This window comes from Falco naumanni, chromosome 5 (genome assembly GCF_017639655.2).
Source record: "Falco naumanni isolate bFalNau1 chromosome 5, bFalNau1.pat, whole genome shotgun sequence".
Taxonomy (NCBI): Eukaryota; Metazoa; Chordata; class Aves; order Falconiformes; family Falconidae; genus Falco; species Falco naumanni.
The window spans coordinates 29,657,565-29,682,616 of NC_054058.1; the positions used below are offsets into that span (position 1 = coordinate 29,657,565).

At 40.2% G+C, this 25,052-nt stretch overlaps 1 protein-coding gene and 1 long non-coding RNA gene across 4 annotated transcripts in view; one reads left to right on the forward strand and one right to left on the reverse strand.

Moving 5' to 3' along the window:
• The window catches only part of TBXAS1 (thromboxane A synthase 1), a 229,924-nt gene that overhangs the window by 92,535 nt on the left and 112,337 nt on the right, over positions 1-25,052 (forward strand). For both annotated transcript variants that reach the window (XM_040595587.1, XM_040595586.1), the window contains exon 4: positions 10,407-10,503. In XM_040595587.1, coding sequence (XP_040451521.1) covers positions 10,407-10,503 — 97 coding nt within the window. The remainder of the gene's footprint in view (positions 1-10,406; positions 10,504-25,052) is intronic.
• LOC121088917 lies at positions 6,962-24,162 on the reverse strand. 2 transcript variants are annotated; one of them, XR_005828072.1, is made up of 4 exons: positions 24,130-24,162; positions 23,830-23,923; positions 23,171-23,268; positions 6,962-7,144 (listed from the first exon to the last, which is right to left on the reverse strand). It is a non-coding gene; the product is annotated as an uncharacterized LOC121088917 (long non-coding RNA). The 2 variants fall into 2 exon arrangements; XR_005828073.1 differs by lacking the exon at positions 6,962-7,144 and having other exon boundaries at positions 22,362-23,268.

Below are 25,052 nucleotides of genomic sequence, written 5' to 3' on the forward strand. Positions count from 1 at the left end.
CCTGCATGGATTTCAGCAAGGTTTGATAATTTAAACCAGGTGAGCATGTTAGCTGTTTGTAGGTTGTTATCCCCATAGTTGCCTTGCCAGAGCCATGTACATCCTGTTGTTCAGCATGCACATTTTTAGGCTGAAATAATTTGCTGTGTTATGAAAGTCATGACTCAACTACTTCTCAGCAGTGTGTTGTCCATTTGTAACAGCAGATTTTCCTGGAAGTCGTTACTTTGGAGTGCCATTGTCAGCTGTACGCATCATTCCTGCTCCTCTTGTCCTTTGTGGTATAGATTTGCTTGTTGTTGTTAGGGAGGATGTTACCACTGATACACAAGCTATCGGGTTTTTCCATTTTCCTTCTCTTCTGTCTTTCTTGAATTGCAGATTCCTTTGTCTTCTGTGTGGTGCACTGAAAGAGGTTAGGAAATTTATCATGGTTATTTTTAATGGGTTTTTTAAGTCCGGCACGACACAGATTGAATTGATTCGGGAAAATTTCCTGGAGCTGCAGTGTTTTTTACTATTAAAATATTTTTTTCATTGCAATTTTTCTGTAAGAAAATACATCTATTTTTTTCATTCTAGTTCTATAACAAAGCCCTGCTTTATAATGTTTCCACATGGTCAGATATTAGCCATTTCCCTAGATAATTTAGTTTGGTCATGTGTACGGCTAGCATTTTTATTGTAAAGAATTCTGCTAGTGGTTTCATGATAAATGTGTAAAGCATTGGGAAATTACTTTTACTGGGCTTAGTGTGCATTTAATAATGCATTAACAAAATTAAATGGTTTTGTATGTGTGTAGATCTTAAGAATGTACAGAAAGTACACACTACCATAGGTATGCAAGGACTTTAAAAAATGAATCTTTCCTGTATGCATTTTGTATGCTGTAGCAAAAAAAAACCAAAGTACATTCCCAGAAGCTCAGTAGGTGGTTGCTATCCTTTTTTTTTTTTTTTTTTTTCTTTGTTTCGACTTACTTTTTTTCAGACAGAGTAGGAAAAAAACCCAAGTTCCAATGACTATTCCCCCCTCACGGCCAGTCTGGCAAACCTTTACTTGCCTGCATAAGGCTGTCCAGTGTTGGCTGAGGTCTGTGTTTTTGTTGCATGCAAACAGATGAATGGGTTACCCGTTGCTTCCCACTTACGAAACCCTGCTTTCATTTGCTTAAACTTCAGATATCTTCAGGCTGGTAGCCATGACCAGGTCCAAATGTCTTGTTTCTTATTCAACAAAATGGTGTATGCATGTATAGTTATGCAAAAGTTAATTTGGCTTGCTCATTTAATTGTTCTATGTTTATCATGCAGTATATTGAGTCCTAGCTATAATTGAGGAATTAAAATATTCTAATATTAAGACAGTACTATTTCATAAATGCATTGCATTAACATAAAAAGAGCAAAGGAATAAAAAGAGATAGTGTGCCATATATTGTAACTCTCATTGATTTAAGATCAAAATGCCAGTAAGGAGGAGTAGACTGAAAGAAAATTATGTATATGTTTATTTCAAACAATGGGAAAATAAAATATTGTATCGTCCACCACTGCTGATTGTATTTACAGGAGGCAGATGAGCTGTCTTGCCTGCGAAGAAATCAAAGATAAAGTACAGAATTAAAGCAAACAGAAACAGCCTACTGATTTTGAATGCTTCTGTTCTGAACGCCTCTTTTGAAGATATGTATGAGGACAGGACTTTTCAGCAGACAGAGATACTCTGTGTTTTCTGAAAACCTTTTCTTTCCTTCAGGGCTAAAACAGCTAACCAAAAGTGGAGATGAGAAAAACTCCAGTCACACTTGAGTCCTGGCCATGATAAGTAAAGTATATATGAGATGAAGGTTCCAGAAATGCAGACTTATGGATGGCTTTTCTTTGTACCCTGCTGCCATGTCTAAGGGAGGAAAAATAATACAAACCTCAATTTTATCATGGTCAGAAACACTTTCTGAGAGGCAGAAGTCAGATTACACATGTTTTGTCTTAGTCATCTTGAAGTGTTCTTGCTTATATGAAGTTTAATGATGGGCATGTAACTGGTAACTTTATTACAGTCAACCTGGTTTATAGCTTGCTGTATCTTGCGATGTCTCAGTATCACAAATTGTATTTAAATCCTTTGACCTCCTTCCTGTTTAATTTTCTCCATATGGTTGCACATATGCTCTCCTCTTTCTCCCCTCTTCCCAGATTTTCCTGGGAGCCTGCACCATGACATGCACATGCTCTCCTGCTTTCTGGGACATGGAGGATCCGCCCTGGCTTCATGGCCACCCGTTTGGACGGGTCCCTCCTGCTTTGCTAGAAAGCAGCCCTGCACTGCGTGCCCCTCTTCTGTGTGTTGTCTCAGCCATATTATTTGAGGTACCATCACAGTCCTATCATCATCAAGTGTGTTGCTCTATCTCCATTTATCTTACATGAAATGGCTGTAGTGCTGCCAGGGTCATACTGCCTGTTGTTTTCCAGAAATCGCTTACCCGCCTGTCAAGGGAAGCTGCTTAGAGCTCCTAACTAGAAATCAGGATATGCACTCAGCAGATCCCTCTTCCTCCCTCACGTGGACAAAAAAGGTGGGGAAAAAGCTCCTCTGGTTTAGCCTGAGCAACATTGGCCGTTTATCCTCCTCAGCCATCGTGCAGGCATTTATTTTTCCATTGCGCTGATAAAAATAGGTAGTACTGTTGAATACAGATAGTAGACGGATACAAATCCATGCAAATGAACATTGTGTAGATGGTGGCAAGTAAATTTTGGAGACACCGAAAGTTTGCTGTCTCCTAGAGGTAGCCTTCCCTAGAAATAGTGATCTAGCGTTCTGGAAATAGCAACCTGATGTTTTTTCTCTCAGGGTATGCCAAAGGAGTACTTTGGTAGTGAATTAAGTGCAAAGAGCCTGAGATGAGACTATTCTCACACCGTGTCTCACAAGCCCGTGGAAAGGCCAGGCACAGAAATATGCTGAAACCGACAGGAAATGTCTGCTGCGCCGTCACATGAGGTCAGTCAGGCATACTGTGCTTTAACGAGCACAGACAAAACAAGCTTTGGTGAAAATGTCACAGTCTAAACATGGGTAACAAAACACAGACTATTACAGTCCAAGCCTGGTGGGAAATACCATGGGAAAAGATTTAGAAACCACCTATGAGCACTTTCAGCGTCGCCCAGTAGCAATATCCCCACACACCCAGGTGGGAGGAGCAACTGGTTTCTTATTAATACCACAGTACTTCTCGTTTCCAGTAGCATCCTCTAAAAGCAGTACTCTATTTACAGCTTTCATTTTGCATTAATGAAGTGGAATACTGATGTAGCTAATCAGTGCTAGCAGTATGATGCAAGCACGCAGAGTGGCGGTGGTAGCGGCAATCATCTTAGTCCAGTTGTCAGGATAAAAATAACGCCACCAGCCCTGGGAAAGCAGCAGCACCCCAGCTGCGGAGAAGCACAGCCTGGGACCCCATGGTTCTGCGCTGCCCTGACACCCAGCCTCTCCCACAGCCCACCTGGAGCAAGAAAAGAAATGATTGTTATCCCTGTCCATCAGTTTTGCTGCTTCTCTTCCCAGCCCCTGAACATGGGCATGAGTTTTTGTACATGCACTTGGATCTGGACTTAGATTTCCTCAGAAAACCAAATGGACATAGATTGCCAAATATGCTTGTGTAATTCAGAGATATTTCCCCCCCACCCCACCCCCTTCATTGTACTTTGTGAGCTTAATTTAATCCCTGTCATTCCTTATATGTGGGTAAATGTCATCTACTTCATTTCATGAATGAATTAACACAGCCACGCAGAGTCTGTATCTCCCACACTGCTCACTTGGAAGGGGGAAGGGATTAGTAAACGTGTGTGACACCCTCAAGTTGCTAAACCCCAGCTGGGTTTAGAGATGCCCAGACATAGAGCTCGTTTGCACCCTGGTGTAAGGTACTCAAAAGACTCTACCAGCTCTGCACCTTGTAATGGCCCCAATCAGCCCTCCTTCTCCTTATTGTCAACAGCAAATATATTACTTTCATACCATGAGGTTTTTATTGCACCTGACAAGGGAGGAGCTCCTTTAAAAATAGTTGTGCTTTTGGTGGTGGGGAGAATATAAATAATCCCAGATATTTTTTTTTTCTTTTCGATACTTCCATAAGCGTGTCAGAAAGCAGAGGTCTTTTGGCAAGGTGCAAGTTTGAGATAGCACAGAGGTTCTTGGTGTGTAGAAGATAGCATTTTTAATCCCGGCTACGCGGACAAAGAGGTAGATGCATGGCAATACAGAGCAGCGCAGAAAGCGTGCAAATCTCGGCACCTTGTTACATGATATTTTTAATACAGGCAGGAATTAAATTAATAGTTCTATGTGCTTATTTTAAAGCTTTCATGACGTGAAAAGAAGTGTAATTCATCAAAAAAGGAAATGAGGAACAATTTATACTTAAATAGAAATCACTGCGGCCATGTCCTCTTTTTCATGAATTTACACAATGGGCTGGATTAGTCTCTGGCTGAGGTGTGTGTGTTGGCAGAGCTGTGCTTTGGAACTTTTCTTCATGCCTGAGACTGATCAGCGCTACCAGGGCTTCATATTCATGTGCAGTAAGTTCCCCTGTTTCTAGGGTTTTTTCTTAAGTGGTAGTGTGCATTTCTTGGTTCTTTAATCCGGAGATACTCAGCTTGTCAGTGCTTTATAAAAATAGTCTGGAAAGGCACCCTGCCAGCTAAAGTCACAGCCTGGGACACAGGAGAAGTGGCAGAGGAGTTAGCTCCCCAGTTTCCAGCAAACTTACCCCTGCCTGAAGAAAGCTGGTCTGGGATTTCCAGGTGTACGCAGCAGCTGAAGAGCTCTGTTCTTACAGGTTGTCAACAATAAAAAAATAAAGGTGATTGATGATACTTCCCAGCTCCTCCATACCTGCCTGTCCCCCAGTCCCTTGGATGGAAAATGGAGGGAGTTTGTTTGTCTCCCCCCCAGTTTGCCAATCCCCGTTATTTAAATTGTAAGCTCCACAGGTCTAGAATAAGCCTTCTACTTATGTATAACTCCTGCCAAATCAGGGCCTGCAGACCCTGGAAGCCTCTAGCTGCTAATGTAACACAAATAATAATGGGACTTACAGTAGCTGGTAAATTTTTGATCCCTCCTTCCCCTTCTTTTCAGCCCAAAGTAACCCTCTCTGTAGAGACTGCGTTTGGGCTTTGCATCAGCTCGTTGTGTATCGTTTAGTCCTACAGAGTCTGAATTGCCTGCAAGAGCTGGAAGGGGACAGTGCTCATGACAAATCAATTTGCTGACTTCTGAAATAATTAAGCAAGTAATGCTAGGCTTCAGTCCTATTTTGAACAAACACTATGCTGTTCGATTTTGCGTTTCTCTGCCTGCAGTGAATAGGTGTCTCTAAACAAAAGAGGCTGAGTGATCAAGGAACTTTTTTGGAAGGAAACATCTCCTATGAAAATTAGCTTTCCCCCCTGTATCTCTGTGTCTTTGCATATCTTTCCTTTTTACCCCCTTTTTTTCCTGGTTCTTTGTTCTTCCCTGAGGAAGATAGAGATAATAAAATTTCCTATTTTCACTTAGCTTTCCAGATGATCTTTGTGTACTTTACCAGACTGCAGCATAGAAAACAAAGCCTTGTTTATTGCCTAACAGCATATATGTGTTTTATGATTAATGTGATGTGTTTGTAATACATGAGACTGATAATAGATAGGGATATCAGTCTTCTGTGAATTGACAGCGGCATTATAAACAAGGTGAAAGGGTTGCAGGTGTTTCCCACATGGGTGTTATACAAAAACATATGGCCCTTTGCCATGATGTACTGCGTGCACACTCCATCTTTTCCTGCGCAGCAAGGCAACGTTGCTGTGAGCTTTGCTCAGAGAGCAAGTCCACAGCTCAGGACCTGGGGAATGCTGTCAGCAGCAGATGATGGTGCAGTGGGGCCAGAGTGATCTTGGGGACACAGAAAGAATAATGCTGAATTGGTCCTTCCAATTAAAAGTAGCTGATTGATCCACGACATTGCCTTGAGAAAAGAAACCTGCATTCCTAGGGGGGTCCCTGGCAAACACTAGGAAGGGAGATGGTGTGCTTGGGTGTTGCAGGAGGGACATGGTGGTCCATTCTGCCTCATCTCGCTGCTCCTACCTCAGCTCGTAGTTGGACTTGGCAGGTATCTGTGATGTCCATGTGGTATTTTCTGTGGCCATGGTCACATCAGGCACTAGGTGCAGACTGAGACACCTGGGCCACATCTCTGCAGAAAGCAACAGTGGTGCACGTGCGAAACAGCAGAAATCATTGCTGGATTGCCACTCGTTCTTGTGGATAAAAGAAAAGGCATGTTTACTAAATGACTAAATCATTGCAAAGAGGACTGCAACATCTTGTGTGGAACCTGACCACAAGGTAGAAGAAGTCTCTGTCCTTTTCTTAATTACCGTAAGAGTGGTGCTTGTCTGCTCTTACAAACCACACCGTTGCAGCTGAGTGTGTTGGGTGTTTGTAGCCTCTTCAGTTATTAAAACACTCTGGGTGCAGATTAACTTCATTTGCTCAATATACTATAACATAACCACCCCCTTGATCTGTGAGCCTTTTAATAAATATGCTGGAGGGCATCCTGCCTCTTCTGCAGCTTCTGGGAGTAGATCCATGCCCTCCATTGTACACTGAAAAACTTCCTGGGAATGGTGCAGCACAGGGCTGCCTCCTTCTGCACCAGCAGCCCACTGGGACGATGGTTTGTCATCCATCCTTTCATCTGCTGGAGGAAGCTAATACTGTCCTCATGTAGTCGTACTGGGTCTTTCCTGTCTCATCTTCCAACAGAGATAAAGCTGCTGGTCTGAAAAATATGATTTTTTTTCCTCTATTTTGGAGGGCTGCAATTTAAGCTGAAATGTAATAGAAATGCCCCAACAGCATAACTCAAATAACCGAGGCCTCATCTACACAGGAAAATTATACTCATGCGTGGGTCATGACATTTATTTTTACCGGTATGGCAGTGTTACAAGAGATTCCCATATGGACGGGTTGCATCAATCTGAGGATACTGTACTACAGTCACACATTCTTGTTTCTCTGCAGGAATGAGCCAGATAGTCCCAAGCATTTGCATTAAACGCTGAAACATGAAAATATTACAAAGGGTTGGGTCAAGCAGTATAATGGTACTGTAACACTGTAGTTAAAGGTAGGACTTTTATGTGTGGACAAGCCCTGTGAAAAGATTAACCTAGAGAAAGTTAATAAAAAGTGCTATCCTAAATTATTCATGAATCCATTTGTAATGCACTTGCCAGGAGGCTTTTGTTTTTCTCAAACTCTTATTTATTAAAATCTGACAAGAATATCGGGTTTTGTTCAATAATAAATCTAAGTCTATGTGAGACTGGTGATATCCTCATGTAGTAATACAGAATCAAAATGAAGTTACATGGCAGGGGTGAATACATTATTTACTTGGGAAGAATAGATTATTGTTCAGGAGGATTTTATCTTTTACTTGCCATTTTGGAACAAGTTAGAAAAAAACACAAAACCAAAGCAACAAACCTAGTTGGGAGATAACCTCTTGTTTTGTGACTGAGGCCTTAATTCTGCAAAGGATTTTAAATATGTGAAAACTCAGTTAAGCATGTCTCTGGTGGCTTTGCAGGTTCTGGACCTGTTTGCGCTAAATGAAATAGCTCAGATGATCTTGTTTCATGTTTAGCTCTACTTGTCCTTTTTCCTTAACTTCAGGAGAGGCTCATGGAAGTCATGCTCCTTGCCTGTGAATTTTGACTTCCAAAGAACGTCCATACAAACACCCCCTCTCCTTTTTGTGTACCTAGAAAATGTTAGAAAGGTTATAAACTGGAAGTAGGAGAATGGAAGAGAGACGGGAAGAGAGCTTTTGCTGTTTGGGATACAATAAAAGATGGTAGTCTGTGTGTGATTTATAACAGTCATTTTTTAAAAGTAGGCAGAACTTTTCTTAAAAAACAATTTAAGATTTTTTTTCCAGTATTTTCAGTTTATGAATTTTAGGGGAATATTTCCCATTCTTCTTCTTTTGTGCCGTTATTTATAACTGGATAAGGAAAGGAGTAACAAGTGCCTATGGATAGAAGGTTAGAGAAGAGTAAATAAAACAGAAAGAGCTTAGCTGTGGAAGCAGAACTGGGAGTTGAGTGACTGGTCTGAGTTGGAGGATGATGAATGGATTTGTTTGCATAAGCCTGGCTTGTGAATCACTCTCTCATAAAAGCAGCTTGAGTTGAGTAGGAGATGCTCCTGTCCCAAACTTTAGTCCTGAGTGCTTTCAAGCACAAAGTGTACTGTGATGTAAGAACTCCAACTGTGAGTACCACCCTGTTATTTCAGTGGACTGGAGCTGGAGCTCTGCAACTTCCCAAGTTTGAAATAAGTTAGGTGTCTCTCTCTCACACACACCACATGCTTTGCATGATGTATCATGTGGTGCCTCTTGGTGGTCAACGTTAAGCTATCCGGGTAGACATAACCAGCTTGTGATTCAGATTTGGAGTCTGGTGTTAGGTATTTGGTCCCTGTGAAAAGCTGTGTGTTGGAGGACCATCAGTCACTAACCATTAAATGAGACTAGGAACTCAATAAACTTGGAGAGAAAAGGGAGGTGTGGGTGTGCAAGGTCAGTATTCATGGTTGATTATCCCGGGTGGGTTGGGAGTGGCATGGGTCTTTGCCTTGGGAGCTTGTTTTGCCTCTCTGATGCCAGAGTTGTTGTACAACGTACATGCAAAAGGGGCATGTAGGGCTAAAGATTCTGATCAAAGCAATCTTTTAAATGAGGCCTCAGCTCTTATGCACCTATTAGTATTTGGAAGAAAAGGTTGACTGTTAACAGAGAGCTACTTTGCTGTGGTTTAGGAAACTGGAGGAGTTTAAAAGGTTTATTTTAATAAACTGTACCACCAGTATCTAAGGTTCAAGTGGAGCCTGTGGGTTGGATTTGGGAAATAACAATTTCCTCTGGAAGCCCATCAGAGAAGATCTGTTCCTTCCTGAAGAACATTATTTTCTTCTCTGCCATTTGTTTGCTATGAGTTTTGGTGGTATGGGGGTCAAGGTGGACTCTGAAACCCTGCTTTGGAATCAAGGTATTTGTCTGACTTGTTTGCCCTCGGTGAAATCGGTGCTGCTGCAGCTTCATTGCCATGGGAACCTCCAGTTACTAAATTTAATTCAGCTCAGGGTTTGCTTTTCTGTTCTGTTGCTGCAATGTAGACAGGTGATAAGCAATCTATTGATACTAAGCTATATCATAGCAAATTGATCAGGCATCGATATTACCACGGTATTGCAGTATCTGCAATATTGCTCTTGTGCTCTACTCTAGGCTGCCTGACCTTCCTCCTGTGCCTGCCTCCAGCCTCCTTTTCCTCTCCCCTGGCAGAGCAAAGGCAACAGAGCCTGCCAGTATTTCTGGTCCAGCAGTTGGCAAAGGCAACCTCTGCTTGCTGGTGGTACTTCTTCCTCCCTTAGGGCAGCCAAGCATGGAGTGCCTGTGGGCCTGGCAGGGAATGCTGCTGGAGACAAAGCTCTGAACCTCAAGGAGCTGTGGGGTTGCGGTGGGTCCTAGTACCATGGCAGCATCCACAATGGTGTGAAGTCCCCCAAGGACAGAGACTAGCACCACAAGATCAGATTAAACTGGGAACGGGGAAATAGACAGTGTACGAGCAGAGAGTGAGAACCCCTATCACCCAGTTGTCTTCTAAAGTTTTATTAATTCCTTTATACTTGGTGAACCTTTTTTGTTTTGTCCCCCCTTGAGCGTTATGTAAGGTTCAGATGGTATCTGTTAGATGTTTATGTTCATGGTAATGCAGAGCCTGGGGTCTGGGATGCACTCTGTTCCCGTGCTAGTGTAAGTGGTGGAAGCGTGCCTTTACTGCAGCCACGCTGGACTTCTGGAAAGGCTCATTGCAGATTGGCCTTTGCCATGGAAAGATATTTTATGTAGCTAACTGCAGGATGATCAATTTTGTAGGTCTTTCATGATTGTTTGGGTTGTTGGTTTCTAACGTTCTGCCCCTCTGTAGTTTGGTTTACTGATAGTACATCACTTTGTACAGAATTCATAGTGAGCAGAGTGTGTAAACCTTTACGTTAAAATGTTGGCTGAGTATTGATTAATCAGTAAAAGTTTTTAAGCTGTTTCCTTTAAATTCCAGGACCATGCAGCTTAATTTAGTAATTGAGAGGGATGGGAAAGATACTGCTTTTCCCAAGGGAATATATTTTCTGTGGTGCTTGTTCATGGCAAGGGTTTTCAAGCCAAAAGATGTGTTTTAGGGAAGGAGATGGTTCTCTGATAGTCATTATCTGCTAAGATGACTCTCTGCTTTCTTTCTTTGTAGGTATTACATTGGTCGCCAGATGTTTGTGGTGGTGTCTGCACCAGAGATGATCAAGCAAATCTTAGTGACAGACTTCAGTAACTTCACCAACAGAACTGTAAGTAGATAAGAGGGCTGGTTTTGTGGATGGAGTTGCAAGTACTGTTAATTTGAGCTCAGACCAAAAGTGACTGCAAGGGAGCTGGAAACAGGGGAAAAGTACAACATGGTTCAATTAGACTTAAAGCTGTATACACTTTTTAATATATATATATAATTTTTTTTTTCAGTCAAAGACTCCTGTACTCTTGTTACCAGGACACTCTGAGGGTGAAAGGGAATGTTCTTAAAAGAGATATACTGCCTTGTGGCTGAGGCACCAGATAGATGCTGAAAAGAGAGGGTTTCAATATCCAGTTTTGCCAGTGACCTCCTGTGAAATCTTGGGAAAATCACTTAATGTCTTTCTTCCTTGGTTGCAAATATAACATGGGGACAGTATTATTTGCTTTCTCCTACTCATGGTCTGTTTTGTGCTTTTAGACTTTCTAGGGCAGGAGCAGGCTGCTTTGGACAGGGACATGCCTCCTGCAGCCAACGTATGTTGTTTTGTTGTACTTCTCACTGAAAATATTTAGTAGCAAAGCATGAAGTTGGAGCTAGCAAGGATTATACATATGCTGTTGATTACACACTTATATATTGAAAAGCTCTTTTCAAGTACTGGTTAGAACAAATAATGAGGGGGAGAACGGCCAGAGGAATAGTAAAGATTTCCAGCAGTTCCTCATCATTTTACAAGGAAATACTGTCACTGTGACTGCACACCGCCTCAGTGCCATCCGTTCCCTGTTTCCCTCTGGCCCCTTTGTATGCTCAAACCTGCTCAAATAAACTCACATGTATTCAGGAGTGTTGTTTGTACCCTGGGGGAAAATTTCATCTCTGATCAGCTGTCTGTCTCCTGTGCCCCTCTGATCCTCTCTGCAACCAGACAGTCTGTTTGCAGACTGCTTGTCTCCTCTGCTTGCTTCTTTTGGTACATGAGGTTCATCTTGTGACTACCTGCATCTTATTTAATAACCACGTGTACCTGCTGCCCTCTGTTCTGCCTATAACTCACATATGAATGGAAGAATCCCAGCGTGCAAGCTTCTCAGGCTGAAGTTGTTGTGGGTGGCAAGGGTCTTTCCCCCGTTTTTTCTATATATGAATGAATTTCCCACCCCTTCCTTTCTTCCACCCCCAAGCAGGAACCCTATTTCTTCCAGTTTGTAACTTTTCCATACTTTTCTCTTGTTTATTTGAAAGTAGTAGACTGTACCCACTATTCATAGCAATAGCTAATGCCCAAATAGCACCCCCCTGAAATTAGAGATCATTCCTTTGAGAGTACATTCAGAAACTTATTCTGCTCTTAATTTTAGTCAGCCTTGTCTTTGAATGTATTTGTCCATGCATTCTCACCCTTCTTATTTGACAAAATTTTTCTTTTTCTCCAGGCTTTTATGACAGAGGTTTATCTCTCTCTCTTGTGGTTGTACATCTGTCATGGTCTGTAACATTTGTGTTCCTCTCTAAAATTCAGGTAGGCCAGGCCATTATAGGCATTTTCTCTCCCTCCCCTTTTTCTCTTCATCAGGGATCTGTTAGGTATAGCTGTCTGTGTAGGTTCCTGTCTTGCCCTCCTCACTTAACTGTCCCCTGAACCATTTGTGGCTTTTCTACACATCCTACTTCATCGATGAGAAACTGAGGCACAGACTGAGTAACATCTCTGCCACTGACCAGAAAGCCTGTGGCAAATGAGAAAATTTAACTTCTAGGCCTGTCTTTAACAAAATGAATAGTTTCCCCCCACGTGCAGTTGCTATTTCTGACTTGCTTAATGCCCATGAGTCTAATTCAAATGAACTTGCTTCATCTTATATACTTTTATCTCCTTGTTCTATGGTCTTCTCACACAGCTGCAACCTTTGAGCATTGTTATTTCTCACTTTCCACGTTGTTCTCCCTCTTCCAGCCGTTGCTTTTCATTTACTGAAGATAAGCAGCCTTCTGTTTCTGCATCCCTCCACATCTAACCTGGGGATCTTTTTCCCTGTCTTGAATTACCACACTAGAAGCTGCCTCTCCTATTTAATTCAGTCAGCTCTCTTGCCAAAGTGTTCAGCTATCCTGTACACTAAAGATTCTATATGAAAATAAATAATGCTGAATGGTATGTAATGAAGGCCAGTGGAATTTATTCAGATATGATTTGGGTTATATGTGGAAAATAATTGAAAGGTGAGAGTGAGAAAAGCACTTTCCAAGTAATAGAATTCTTTCTTCTCATATTGACTGAATAAATGTCATTTAAAGACTTTTAATAGGGTTGCTTCTGTTTATGTATTTTAAAATTACTCAAAGCAAGCTCCTCTACTTCGAGTGAGGGTTTCTATTTGCTAGTGGAGAATTCCAAATGCTAAATAGATCTCCCTACCTTATTTTACCTATTCCTTCCCCAAATGGTCTCTGATGAGTAGCTGCAGAACTGACTTTGGAGTCAGTGCTGCTCACAAAGCTAGGCTAATACCTTTCCGTCCGGGCATGGCACATGCTTGTTATTTCAACCCAAAGATGTTTTTTAGCTTAAGACTGTCAGTTTTTAAGGGTGAGAAGGATGGGAAGGGGGTGAGACCTCTGGGTTTACACAGGCTGTGGGAAAACCCACTGTGCTTTTCCATCTTCCCAACTGCATTTCCAAAATTCATATTTGTACTTCATCTACCAGCGGTGAACTGTGAATTATTTAACTCAGAATGCTGCAAAGAAATATTATGCACCATACTCTGTAGCAATTGTAGCAATTGTATGTTAACAAAGTGTCACTGAGTTGCAGGACGTGCAAGTTTAATTCTAAAAGCTAAGTCTAGAAAAATATTACATCTGATGTTTCTTTCAGTTCTCTTTCAATTAATCTTAAAATACGTATATATTAAAGTAAGAGACAATGTTAAATTGAACTTGTGAATGGTTGCAAACAGTGGATGTACTTGATAGACAGAAGTGGGTAAGATGATGATTCGGTGAACTCTGAGCTTTTATCAAAGCTGTCTATAACGTGATGTCATGCTTTTGAATGCTTCTAAGAAGAATGACCTTAATCTGGGATTGTGCATTTGTGGGCTGCTTGCTGGGAAGTCATCAGAAGACCTTTGTGGAATCAGGGTGGTTTTAATCTGCTGAGAAGACTCTTTTGGAGGCATCTTGTGTCCTGTCCTCACATCCAGAGAGACCTGGACCAGTTGTACACTTCTCAGACCTGCTCACACATTACATAGACAAAGTAGATTTTGCATGTGAACAGAAGCCAAACTACTGCTCATTTTATGCAGTTATGTTCCCCTTTGATATTACATATTTCATGTCTTTACTATCAGTATCTTTCAAATATTGCTGTAAAAAGCCTTTTAGGTTCCTTTGCCCTCTTCTGTTGTTTCTGAGTTACTGATCAGTAATTCTTGTGACAGAAGTGTATAGTGATTGCAGATCAAATCTGCATTAGGGTTCACTTCCTTTTAGAACAAGCAACCAAGTCCAGCACACAGGGTGCTATTGCCCTGAGGCATGGGGTATATTTATGGTTAACTGTATAATCACAGGAAGGCAATAATGATATTCTACTTTCCCACTTAATTTTGACTTGATTAAGGTAAGCATTGTAGCCATTTAAAAACAAAAATATCTACTGTAACGTACCTTCATACTTGAGGCATATGACGCCTTTTCCCTATGTTTTTAATTAGAGTTGAAGAAGAAAAGAAGAAAATTAGCTTATAGACCTTCTGCCAAAAAATATGGAATTGATTTTAATTTAGGTTAACCATGGAAACCTCAGCCAGCATTTTATGCAGGGCGGTGCTGCAGTAAATGATACCTTTTTCTCACAACTATGGTAAGTCACCCGTTTAATAGAAGTTTTCTTTCAGGAGCACTAAGACTTCCTAGTTGCCTTACTGTGTTGTGAGTGAGATAGGTTTATGATTGTTGCATTCTGCCAGGCAGGATAATGATACATAATGTGTTTTCAGATTGTTTTTAATTTCTGCATTGAAAATCTGTTTTTGAATTAGTGCTTGAGAATCGTTAAAGTGTACTTTAAAAAATGTAGAAGCAGAGTGTTAAGATTGAGCAATGGGAAGAGAGATGTTACCTGGTATGTCATTTAAATGATTCAGAAGTTGTAGGCCAAAGAATATGCTAAAAATGTGGATCAGTGAGCCCCAAGGCAAAGGTAAGTCCTGGCTAGTCAAGGTTTGCCAGACTGCGAGTCGGTTCTCTGCCAGGATTCATGCGGCTATCACATGTGGAAACTAGTAGTTGATCCAGACAAAATCCGTAAATCTGCGTGCCAACCAGCTGGAGGATGGTGACATTTTTAAATACAAAAATCTACACCAATTCAAATAGCTGTAAGAAAACATCACAGTTTTCTCGCCAGGAGCTTTGCTGCTACAGTGGAAAAAGTAACAGTGAATTAATAACAAATAGTAATGAAGTGGTAAAAGTAAGAACAAAAAAGTAGCATGAAAGCTGATATAACATGGCAGTACAAATTCCTTGTATCCCTCTTGAAGGAAAAGTACGTTGTATGAGAATGTTTCTTTTTGCTCTTCTATACTTCCCCTTCCTTCTCTCCTCGTTCATCCATGTGGGATATGATTATTCTTTTCCATGTGGGATAGGATTATTCTTTTCTCTTGCAGAATTTGCCTGTTACCCCAAGCTGTTTGCTTCATCATTATTTTGTTAAATCTGTAAAGCTTCAGGCCTATTTGTGGCTTTAAACAAATAAAATACAACCACCAAATAGGAAAGCACCTGTTTGCTGCATCTCGTTCAACTGTGGTCCAGGATGGCGGACACACCTCTGTATCGGCTCTTCTTTTTGGTCTCTTGCTAAGGGGACACAGTGCTGGCAAGAAATGTGTCTGTATATTGCTCTGTCAAAAGGTCTATCCAAACTTGATACCAGATGCCCTCCAGAGGTCCCTTCCAACATCAACCATCCAGTAATTCTGTGAATTTTGGGTCAGGCCCTCAGCCAGCATAAATCAGCCTACTTACATTAACTTCAGGTGACCCTACACCAACTGATAGTGATTATGCATCTCCGGAGTGGGGCTGGGAAGCACAACTGGCTTCAAACAGCTCAGCGTGGTGCCTCAGGAGCTGACTTGTGTGTCTGTGTTCTTGGCCTTTTGCAAGTAAAGGGTCGCTTGTGTGTCTTATGCAAGATCTTACTCAATGCCTTCTGCCTTGATTTTTAGAGTACAGGCATTATCTGTACACGGCAACCCACTGATGTGCCGTCATTCAGTAAACAGCGGTAATTCGGTTGTTTCCAGACCCATAGTCTCATCCAGCTTCTGGCCTGGGCTGTTTCTTCAGTCCCTCTCCAACAAATACCTGTTTTGTTTTGAAAAATAAACCCACTAATGTATTAATTTGAAGACATGTAATGTAAAAATAGTTAAGGAATTAATAGTTGTGTACTATTGCAAAAGATGCATATCCAATGTATCCTGTCTTGACCCTGTACCCTTGGTTGGTTGGTTTAAAAATGTTTCTTTCCTTCAAATTAAATATGCTAGGATTATTTCCAGCTGTGTCTATGCCATCGTCATTATCCTTTCATGTGAATTTCTTTGTTTATTTCCAAATTGTTGTTGCAAAGTGTGATGAACTCAGTTTGTAAACAGATGATGAGTGTGCTTTGTTGGAGGCTTACTTTTGCATGGGTGCGTGGTTTGCAGTACTAGTGACACACAGTACGATAGTGGGTAAGTCAATATTTGGAAAATGATTCAAACAAATGAGAAAAAAATTATGAAATGTATATCATGAGATCTTAATTGTTCCACCCTTTAAAATGACTGTTCAGTGGGATGGTTTAGTACACAAGTGGTTTTTCCAGTATGTGCTACTAATTGATTGTGATATTTAGTTTTAAAAACAAGCAGGTTTTTGTGGCAGTGGAGGGAAAGAACGTGCTTTAAATTTCTTCACTGCCTCAGTCTTTTTTAGGTATGTTTTTTTCATTTTCCAGTTCCTTCATCTTGTTTCATTGTGGGTTTTGTTTGGTTCAGATAGGATGTGGAAGGTGACCAGCATAAGTCTTCTGGAGCTGACACAGCACAGGATGAGTTGTTACAGCCGCATGTGTGCATATTTGTATATATGGATACAAACAGGTGCACATGTATTGATTTGGGGTTTCTTTGTGATTTGAGGAGATGCTGAATCTCTAGTCCTCACTAGAGCCTTGCAGGCATCAATTGTGCCATACCTTATTACAGAAACTTCACAAAATGTGCCTCTTTGTGCATGCCATGGTGACATTCCTGTTCCTGTTGCAGCAAAGCCATCATGCCTGATGGCAGGCCATGCCTTGAACATCCAGTTCTTTGTGATGCAGAGCTGCAATGTTCTCTCCTCCTTCCCTCTCTGACTTTGTAGGACAAATTCAAGCAAGTGTCGATCCTGCCACATATACAATAAGGCTCAGTCTCACTGAGCTGAGAGAATATTCAGGTCTTCCAAAAATCATTCTGTGCCTTACGAGGATAAGTGAAAAGGTGTCCAAGCAGTGAATTTATTAAGATTTACTTTTTTGCCTAGCAGTTTTATACAGCTGCTAGATCAGTTGGTTTGAAATCTTGGCTGGTACAGCGTCATTATAGAAAGGGAATTATGCTAGCGGGGAATGCATTTGGCTGTATAGCACTTAACTGTTTAATATTAATTTGTTTGACTGCATATTTGTGGGTGCTGTTGTACAGCCATGTGAGCCCAGATGACTAGGTGATTTTCCAGTGCCAGTCCCTGCCAGGGAGCTGAGCAAGAGCTCTTATCCTTGTTTTGACCTGATGGTTCTCATTGGGCTGTGCTGGAGCAGGAGCTCCTGGGCTTAACAACCGTAATGATGTATCTGGTTTCTTTCCCCAGCGTGCCTCCATGGCCGTCTTCTCAACATACTAGGATACCTTTCTAGCTTGGTCAACATATATGTAATTATTTTGCCACCTTCTCTACCTGGTAATATAGCTTTTAATTCTGGATTTCTTCTTTCTTTCCTCATTTTGTTTTCAGAGCTTGCTGGTTAATTTTTCTGAGCAATTTAATCCAGTTTTGTTTAAATGTTTTCAAGTGTCAGTGCATAGGCTTGCAACAAAGACTTCAAAATTAAAATACAAATATTGAGAGGGTCACTTCTTTCAGACTGTATGTCTTTTTGTGCATGCACAACAAACTGCCCTTTATTCCCCATATGCTGAAGCCAATAGCGCAAAACTAATGTTGTCAAATGATCACTGCTGTTGACTGCAAAATTAATCAGACTCTGGCTTCAGTTAGCCTTAAAGAAAGACTTGACATATTAGTAGACTGTGTTCTGGGAAACACCTGATTCTCTGAATCCCAGTGAGATGAAATCTGGTTTTGTGATTAGGGCTTTAGGTTGGGATTTAGGAGCTCTGAGCTCAGATTTTGGCTTTGCTACAGAATTCCTGTGTGCACAAAGGCAAATCATTTAGGAAGTGCTTTGTCACCTTAACAAATGTAAAAGAGTATGTTGGGAATTTCCAGCTGAACATTGTCATTAGTGAATGTTAGTGCTTGAGAACTGATGGCAAAGGGTTGGGATTTGGTTTATCTGTTAATTCAAATAGTTATGGTGAGAGGGGTTTTTTTTGTTGTTGTTGTTTGTTTGCTCTTAAAAGAAGGTTCAGAAATGTAGAGGGAAAAGTTTTATTGAAAAGCTCTTTATTTTTTCCTTTTAAATAACTTTCTATTTTAAAGTATTTTTCAAAAAGCACCCTGAAGTAGTAAAGTTAATATTAACAGATTCAATTGAATGTATTTTGAGGATTATCATCTCTCAAGTTTTTAATTTCTTTTTTTTTGTAGTTCTAATTCAGAAAAGGAAATTGTGACATCTCCATCCTGCAAAGTAGAAAAGCTCATTTCTATTTACCTTGAACATCTGGCATGTGCCTCTGCTGACTACTAATCCTAAAAAGATGCTAGCAGGTTTACTTCTCTGCCCATTCTTATATCTCATTCAAATCAGTGAGCCATGAGTGTGTATTTACCTAAGTACGTTTATTAATAGTCTGTCCAGAATGGGGACATTCTTGTAAATAAGAGACTTTGTTTTCCTATGCCTTGCATGGTAAAGAGGGCAAACATGGTCTCTTCTCACACATTTACGTTCTTGATTAAGACTTCTGAAAGTTTAGGAAGATGTTGATAATGATAGTTTGGAGTGCCACAGAATGGTTTAAAGCAAGCATTCTGAAACAATGACTGCAGTTAAGTCCAGTTAGTTTGAGGATGGTCTGGTTGACTTATTTGGAAAGACCCTCTGTTAAAGAGGAGAACATCTAACTGACATTTTATTTCCTTTGAGCAGTTACTTAGATGGTTTGCTGATTGAGGAAGGTTTTCTATATTGTCATGGCTGGAGGGAGCTCTCTTGCAGGAGGTCAGCATATCCCCAGCAGTGGTGGTCAGATCATAGCTGGTTTGGAGAAAGCCACAATTCTTAAGAGGCTGCTATTTTAACTGGCTAATATATTGTTGTCCAGGTAGGTCATGTGAATTTGTTTGCTTGAGATTTATAAATCTCTAATTGAGTAAGCAAACACTAATATTTGTCACATTTCCAGGTAAGATAGCAAACAAAATTGGCTGATCCCTCCTGTATGAAGGACTAGCAGTGATGGTGGAAACAGATGGGTTATACACAGATGGAATACAAAATAAAAACTTTCCACTTTTTCTCTTTTCCAGACATGGGTTGGCTGTTTTCAGATGCTATGGGCCATAAACCTTGGCAATATAAAAGCAATGCAATTGACTGTAAGAAGGCTAGAAGACTTAAAAAACAAGTTTCCTCTTCCCTTGCCCCCCATCATGACATGATGAATCAGTAGGTTGAGACCATGGCTGATGTTGAGATGTACAGTCATCTTATCTTTTGCAGGATTTATTATGAAGTAAGTTATTTTTTAGCATGGGTCTAAAGTACTTGAATCTATCCCTGAGTCTTTCTCTGGTTTATTAATGGGCTGCAGTGCTGCCATCACCATGGTATCCTGCTACCTCTTCCCCTGTGAAGACTGCAAAACTGCATGTTGATGAAATTTACATTTTTAATTCTCCACTCTCCATGCCTGTACATATAAAAATTGGTTTGCAAAACCATAGGGGAACACAAACACAAGGACAATCTGGTATTGAGAAATGACTATAGTGTTGCTGTGTTGTTTTGTTTGTTTTTAATGCTCTTTCTCTATGCGATTATACTGCAGCCATCATTGGTTCAATACCTGCTCCTAGGTAGACACCAGAACACCAGATGGATTACGTACTTTACAGCACTAATGATAGTGCCTGATAATGTGTGCAAATCTCCTTTTCACTGATTGTTCAAAGCAGTTAAGAAATACTGAATACAGCTGTACATAATTACGCTTCTATTGAAACTAAACCAGCCTGTGAAATTTCTGTTCCTGGAAAATGGTCAAAATTAGTCAATAAAAAACCAAAAAACAAAACAAATAAACAACAAAAAACCCAAACCCTTTGCATGTACTTAGTTAATGGTATATTGTGACATTCTGTTTCTTAGACGCAAGGCTTCCCTGCCAACTCTATTGAGACTTAAAGGGGGGTGGGGGGGAAGAAATGCTGCATAATGAAACTACAAAAAAGTGGGTTTCCTGCAGGTGTAGGAAGATGCTGATTTGACAATACTCTATGCATATGCACTTGGTTATGTCAGAGGGAGCTTGTGTACGACTAAGTATATATGTGTCGTAGTGTGTTGTGGGTATGTGACGGGACATTCCCTCTTTCTAACCACTCCCTGTTTCTTTCACATTTCTTTGAGTTATTGTAAGATCAACTTTTGAAATTATCTTTTTTTGGCTTGTTTATCCTTACCTTTTTAAATATGTAATTTATTTCTTCTATCCTTCTGCAAAATTTCCTTTTCTAAATGACTGAGGAAAACAAGATCAGAGTTTTGTTAGGTGGTTTTGCCTTCTCTTCCCCCAGTTTTCCTCCTGTTGAAACTTGCCAATCACTTTTAAAGCCTACATTGGGCTTTTCTGCAGCACAGGAGATATCATTAAGGCTTTAAACCCACTAATGAGGGAAATGTGCGCTGCTTGAAGGCTCCTGCAATATTAACTACATCCAATTATGTTAGGTAAACGTATGAGTATAGTCAAAACAGGATGAAAGCATATCTTTCTATTCAGGCCAAAAGCAGTCTTCTGAGCCAATCTTTCATCAAACTTACATTGGCTATTTATTTACCGATTTTGCAGTGCTTTTTTTTTTTTTAATATTGAAGTATTAAACACTGCAGACAAACAACACTTACAGGCAAGAAAGGACTATCTATTCCCAGGGCTCTGTTCCTTATTTGAAGAACATGTTTTATTACTGTGTAAAATAAGTGAAATCTTAAGGATGATAAATATTTTTTCCTGTTTAAATGCAGTATTGCTTTCTTATCTAATCCTGTCTTTAGCTGACTGCATTATGAGTAGGTGTGATACCTGTGGAGTGGACAGGCAGTTCATGCTGGTCTTTGCTGGTCCCGACCTTTGATTCCTGTTGATTTGTTGCTTTTTAAGGGAAGTTCAACTTATCCTACTCCTTTGGGCATATGCTGTGGGGATATTTTTTCTGAAGCTTGCTCAGCCTAATAGCATGGGTTTTCAACAGTTGCTCACTCCTAACCTCTGAAACTGTTACTTACCAGTAGCAGATTACTTGCTTTGTTTACAGTTTTCTCCTTTTTCCCTATTCTTGACATATAATGGACTGTCACGTCCTTTAATTCCTGCCTTCCCCAGTCTGCTTTTATTAGGAGAAGACTAATTAGTTTGTCACTTGTTCTGAAATTGATATAGGCTCCAATCACAACATTCAAGTTGGCTTTCTTATATACTTGAGCAATTAGAGTTCAGACCCACTATTTTGCTTTTTTTTCATGTCTTTACCCACATTTGGAGATAATTCACCTGCTCATGAACAAAAGTCCCTTTGAACCATCTGATGACAGAGGAACCCATTCAGGTCTATGCTGACAACACAGTGAGGTGATTTACATGTACCTACCCTGAAGCCTAGATGTTCAGCACTGAGCAATCAGGGCAGATGTGACACAGCAGTATATGGTAGTTTGAGTGGTTGTCATGTATCATGCCTAAGATCTGTGTAGGCTAGCTGAGCGTCCTCTTTCAAAGGTGGCCAGCAGCAGAAGTCAAAAGACTAGCATAATAGCAAGACAGACAGTGGCAGTAATCTTCCTTGTGACTTACCTGCCCAGCCTCCAGCAGCCCGTGCTGTGATCACTTCCAGTGCCAGAGGCTGCATCTGGGCATCATTTCTCCCAATAGCTCCATTGGCTACAAATCAGTTCCCACCACCCCCTTTTTAATCCTTTCTATTAACTATTATGCAAGCAGGTGACTTTTTCATGGATGAGCTTTCTCAGATGTGATACAGAACTTATGTTTGGTGCTAGTGAAGTTCATTCTTCTTTAGTGAGAGTAGTTAATGTAATATACGTGGGTATTATTATACGAATCCTTGCAAACCTCTGCTCTTCATTTTAAGTCTTTTAAAAGTAGTATTGTCATCTCAATAATAGTAGGACTAAGATAGCTCAATCCATTTACCTGCCTTTATGTTTATATTTGAACTTAAACATATGAAAGGTTTTTTCCTTTCTTCATTTTTTTTATATATATATAATGATAATATTCTTATCTAGCACAATGCTAACGACCTTTTTTTAAGACATCTTAGCAGGACTCACCATTCCCACAGCAAGGCCTACAAAATGGATCATGTGAGCATTCCTCATCTGGTTCAGCTCAGAAGCTAATCCATTTTAGTTTATGTATCAATGTGGACTTTTTTAAAACTATGCAGGCTGACCTGGCACTGAAGCAGACGATGAGTGCTCACAAGGGCTCTCCACCAGCTCCATTTCAATGGTGGTAATCTCCAATAGATGGGGGATGGTGAACAGCTGATGGGGTAGTAGCATCTTCAATTGATGCAGCTGTTTTTGTAGTAGTTCTCTGACCAAAGCCTGAAAGGTTCTTTTCTGTCTTTACAAAATTGCCTGGTGATAAACTCCAGTAGATTTGTTCTAAATTTGTGCCTTCCTGCCCTCCCCCCCCCCCCCATGATCATACACTGTATAATGTTCATTCTGCAAGAGTAAAACCTCCATGGGAAGGATGTTTGGAGATGATGTGCTCCTTAGCACTGACAGTGTGTTACAGCTATAAATCTTACGGATCATAAGTGAAAAATGAGTCGGCAGGTCTTATTTTAGTTTCTAGTGAGAATTCTTCTTTGTTTATATAGCAACCACATAACTTGGCACCATTTGTTGTAAATAGTTGATAGCAAATTGTTGGCTGATCTGAGCTTTAGGAAGGGAACAGTGTGTTATACAGGTGCTGGGGAAGCACTGTACTGTGCATGCTGTGCTCCTGACCACGACCAAGGGACGTTGCAGAGCACTTGTCAGTGCTGCTGGCTTTTTGTCAGTATTAAACTCATCATGCTTAAAAGAAAAAGGAAAGAGGAGGAGGGATGTAAAATTCTTGTCTTCATACTGCATGGCTTGCTCCCAGCTCTCTGGCATAAAGAGTGCTCCCTACTTTGAGCACACCTGGCCACTGCTCGTTTTTATGTTGATTTACCTGTTTCTGAAGGCTCAGTGATAGCTAAGGGGGCTTCATTTAGCTCCATGGACACATACGCAGCAACAGATATATACAGGGACCAGGAAGCAGCTATCCTGCAGCAAAAGAAAAGGTTTGTTGATCATTGTTAATTATTTACTCCTGCCAGTCTCCTCTCACTGGTGTTAAGCAATAGAAACTAAAATAACTACATTCCTTACTGAAATAACGTCCCATTCTTCTTCCTTTCCTTTCACGCTTGCTCTTGCAGAAAAGGGTTTGGGGAAATAAGTAGTAAAAACAAGAACTGTCTTGCGCTGTTCTCCCCTGCTAGATTAATTGTAAGTTGAAGATACACAAGATACTCTTCTTTTCCCTATTCAAGGCAATTGCAAAGGACAGTTTCCCCATTTCCTTTTCCATTTTCAGTATGCGCATTTAGATGAAGCTAAAACTGCACTCTTGCACTTTTTATGCAGCTTTCCTAAAATAATTCTGAATAATTTAACAATGGCTCAGAAACATTCCAGTTTAACCAGTCATTGACCTTCAGTCACATTTTAATATCATCAGGACTAGACTGGTGTTTCATCAGTTCCAAAGAAGCTTTATTGTAGCAGAGGCAATGCTGATATCTATCATTAAAGTTGCCCAATGTCTTCAATTACAATGTTTACCTTTCAGTAGATTACCAAACTTCAACTGCTTTAATTAGTACTTTCAATTTAGAATTTTTCAGTCAAAATGGTCTCGCTATTTCAGAGCAGAAGCCTAGGGAGAAGATAAGGTTATTTATTCATTGTGGGGAAAAATAAACCCACAGTGTTTTTCTTTGACTTTGGCTTTGTTCCCTCTAGCATAAGGTCTGGATATAAAAACTGCTTTGAAAATCTGACCGAACTTCTTAAGTTTATAAGCTGATGAAGAATCTCAGTAAACAAACTCAACAAAAATTATTAAATAACAAGGAAACTCACTTGCTAGTATCGCTCTCTGGTGACAGGGCTCTAGAGATCACTAACTTTTTCTACACATTGTCATGTGACCTTTATGTCTGAAGGTTGAAAACACTGAGTTTGTGACTGGTTCATTCACAGGAAAGGGTTTTTTAAAAAACGTATAATATGAAAACATTTCAGGACATTATTTTCTTTATGAATGTTACATTTGCAAAAAGCAATTAGAGAACCTGTGGGAAAAAATAGTATAAGATTACAAGCTAAAGAGTTAGACCTATTTTTGCGTATGCTTTAGGATACAAAGACTGCATTCAGATTTTCAAAAGATTAAAAAAAAAATTTCAAACCTTTTAACACTTTATTCTGCTCATTTATTTCCTCCTAATATAATTGTAATCGACTGCAGTAGGAATAGATGGCATGCTATATTGCCAGCATATCAAGAATAAAAAAATATATACACCTTACATGGCCCTTAATATTTTAAAAATATGATTAGGAAGTGTGTAGTAGTTAGAAGTTTCATGTTGTGGCTGATTTTGAAGAGTCAAATGCTGAAATAAAAATAACAAGTTGATCAGAATATTTTGTTTCAGTTACAGCTTCTAATGCAAAGTCAAAGTTGTTTCAAATTGCAAAGTAAAGTTATTTTGTTCCAAACCCATATATATCAAGATATGGAAAAAGTTGGACATTTTCTCCATTTTTTTTCTTCCAGAAATCTTGGAAAAACAAATTTATTTTGCAATATTTCTCGTTTTTCTCAACCATGAGGCTTTATTTACATTTCTCTAACCAGCACTGGTTTTATTTTGTTTAATGTTTGAGTTTTCAGAGGGATTGCCCCCTCCTTAACTGATGTTTCACCACGTCAGATTAGACGTTCTCTGGATGGCCCAGCCTTGGTTTTTACCTCCTCAGTGGTCAAGTGGGGCAGCTTT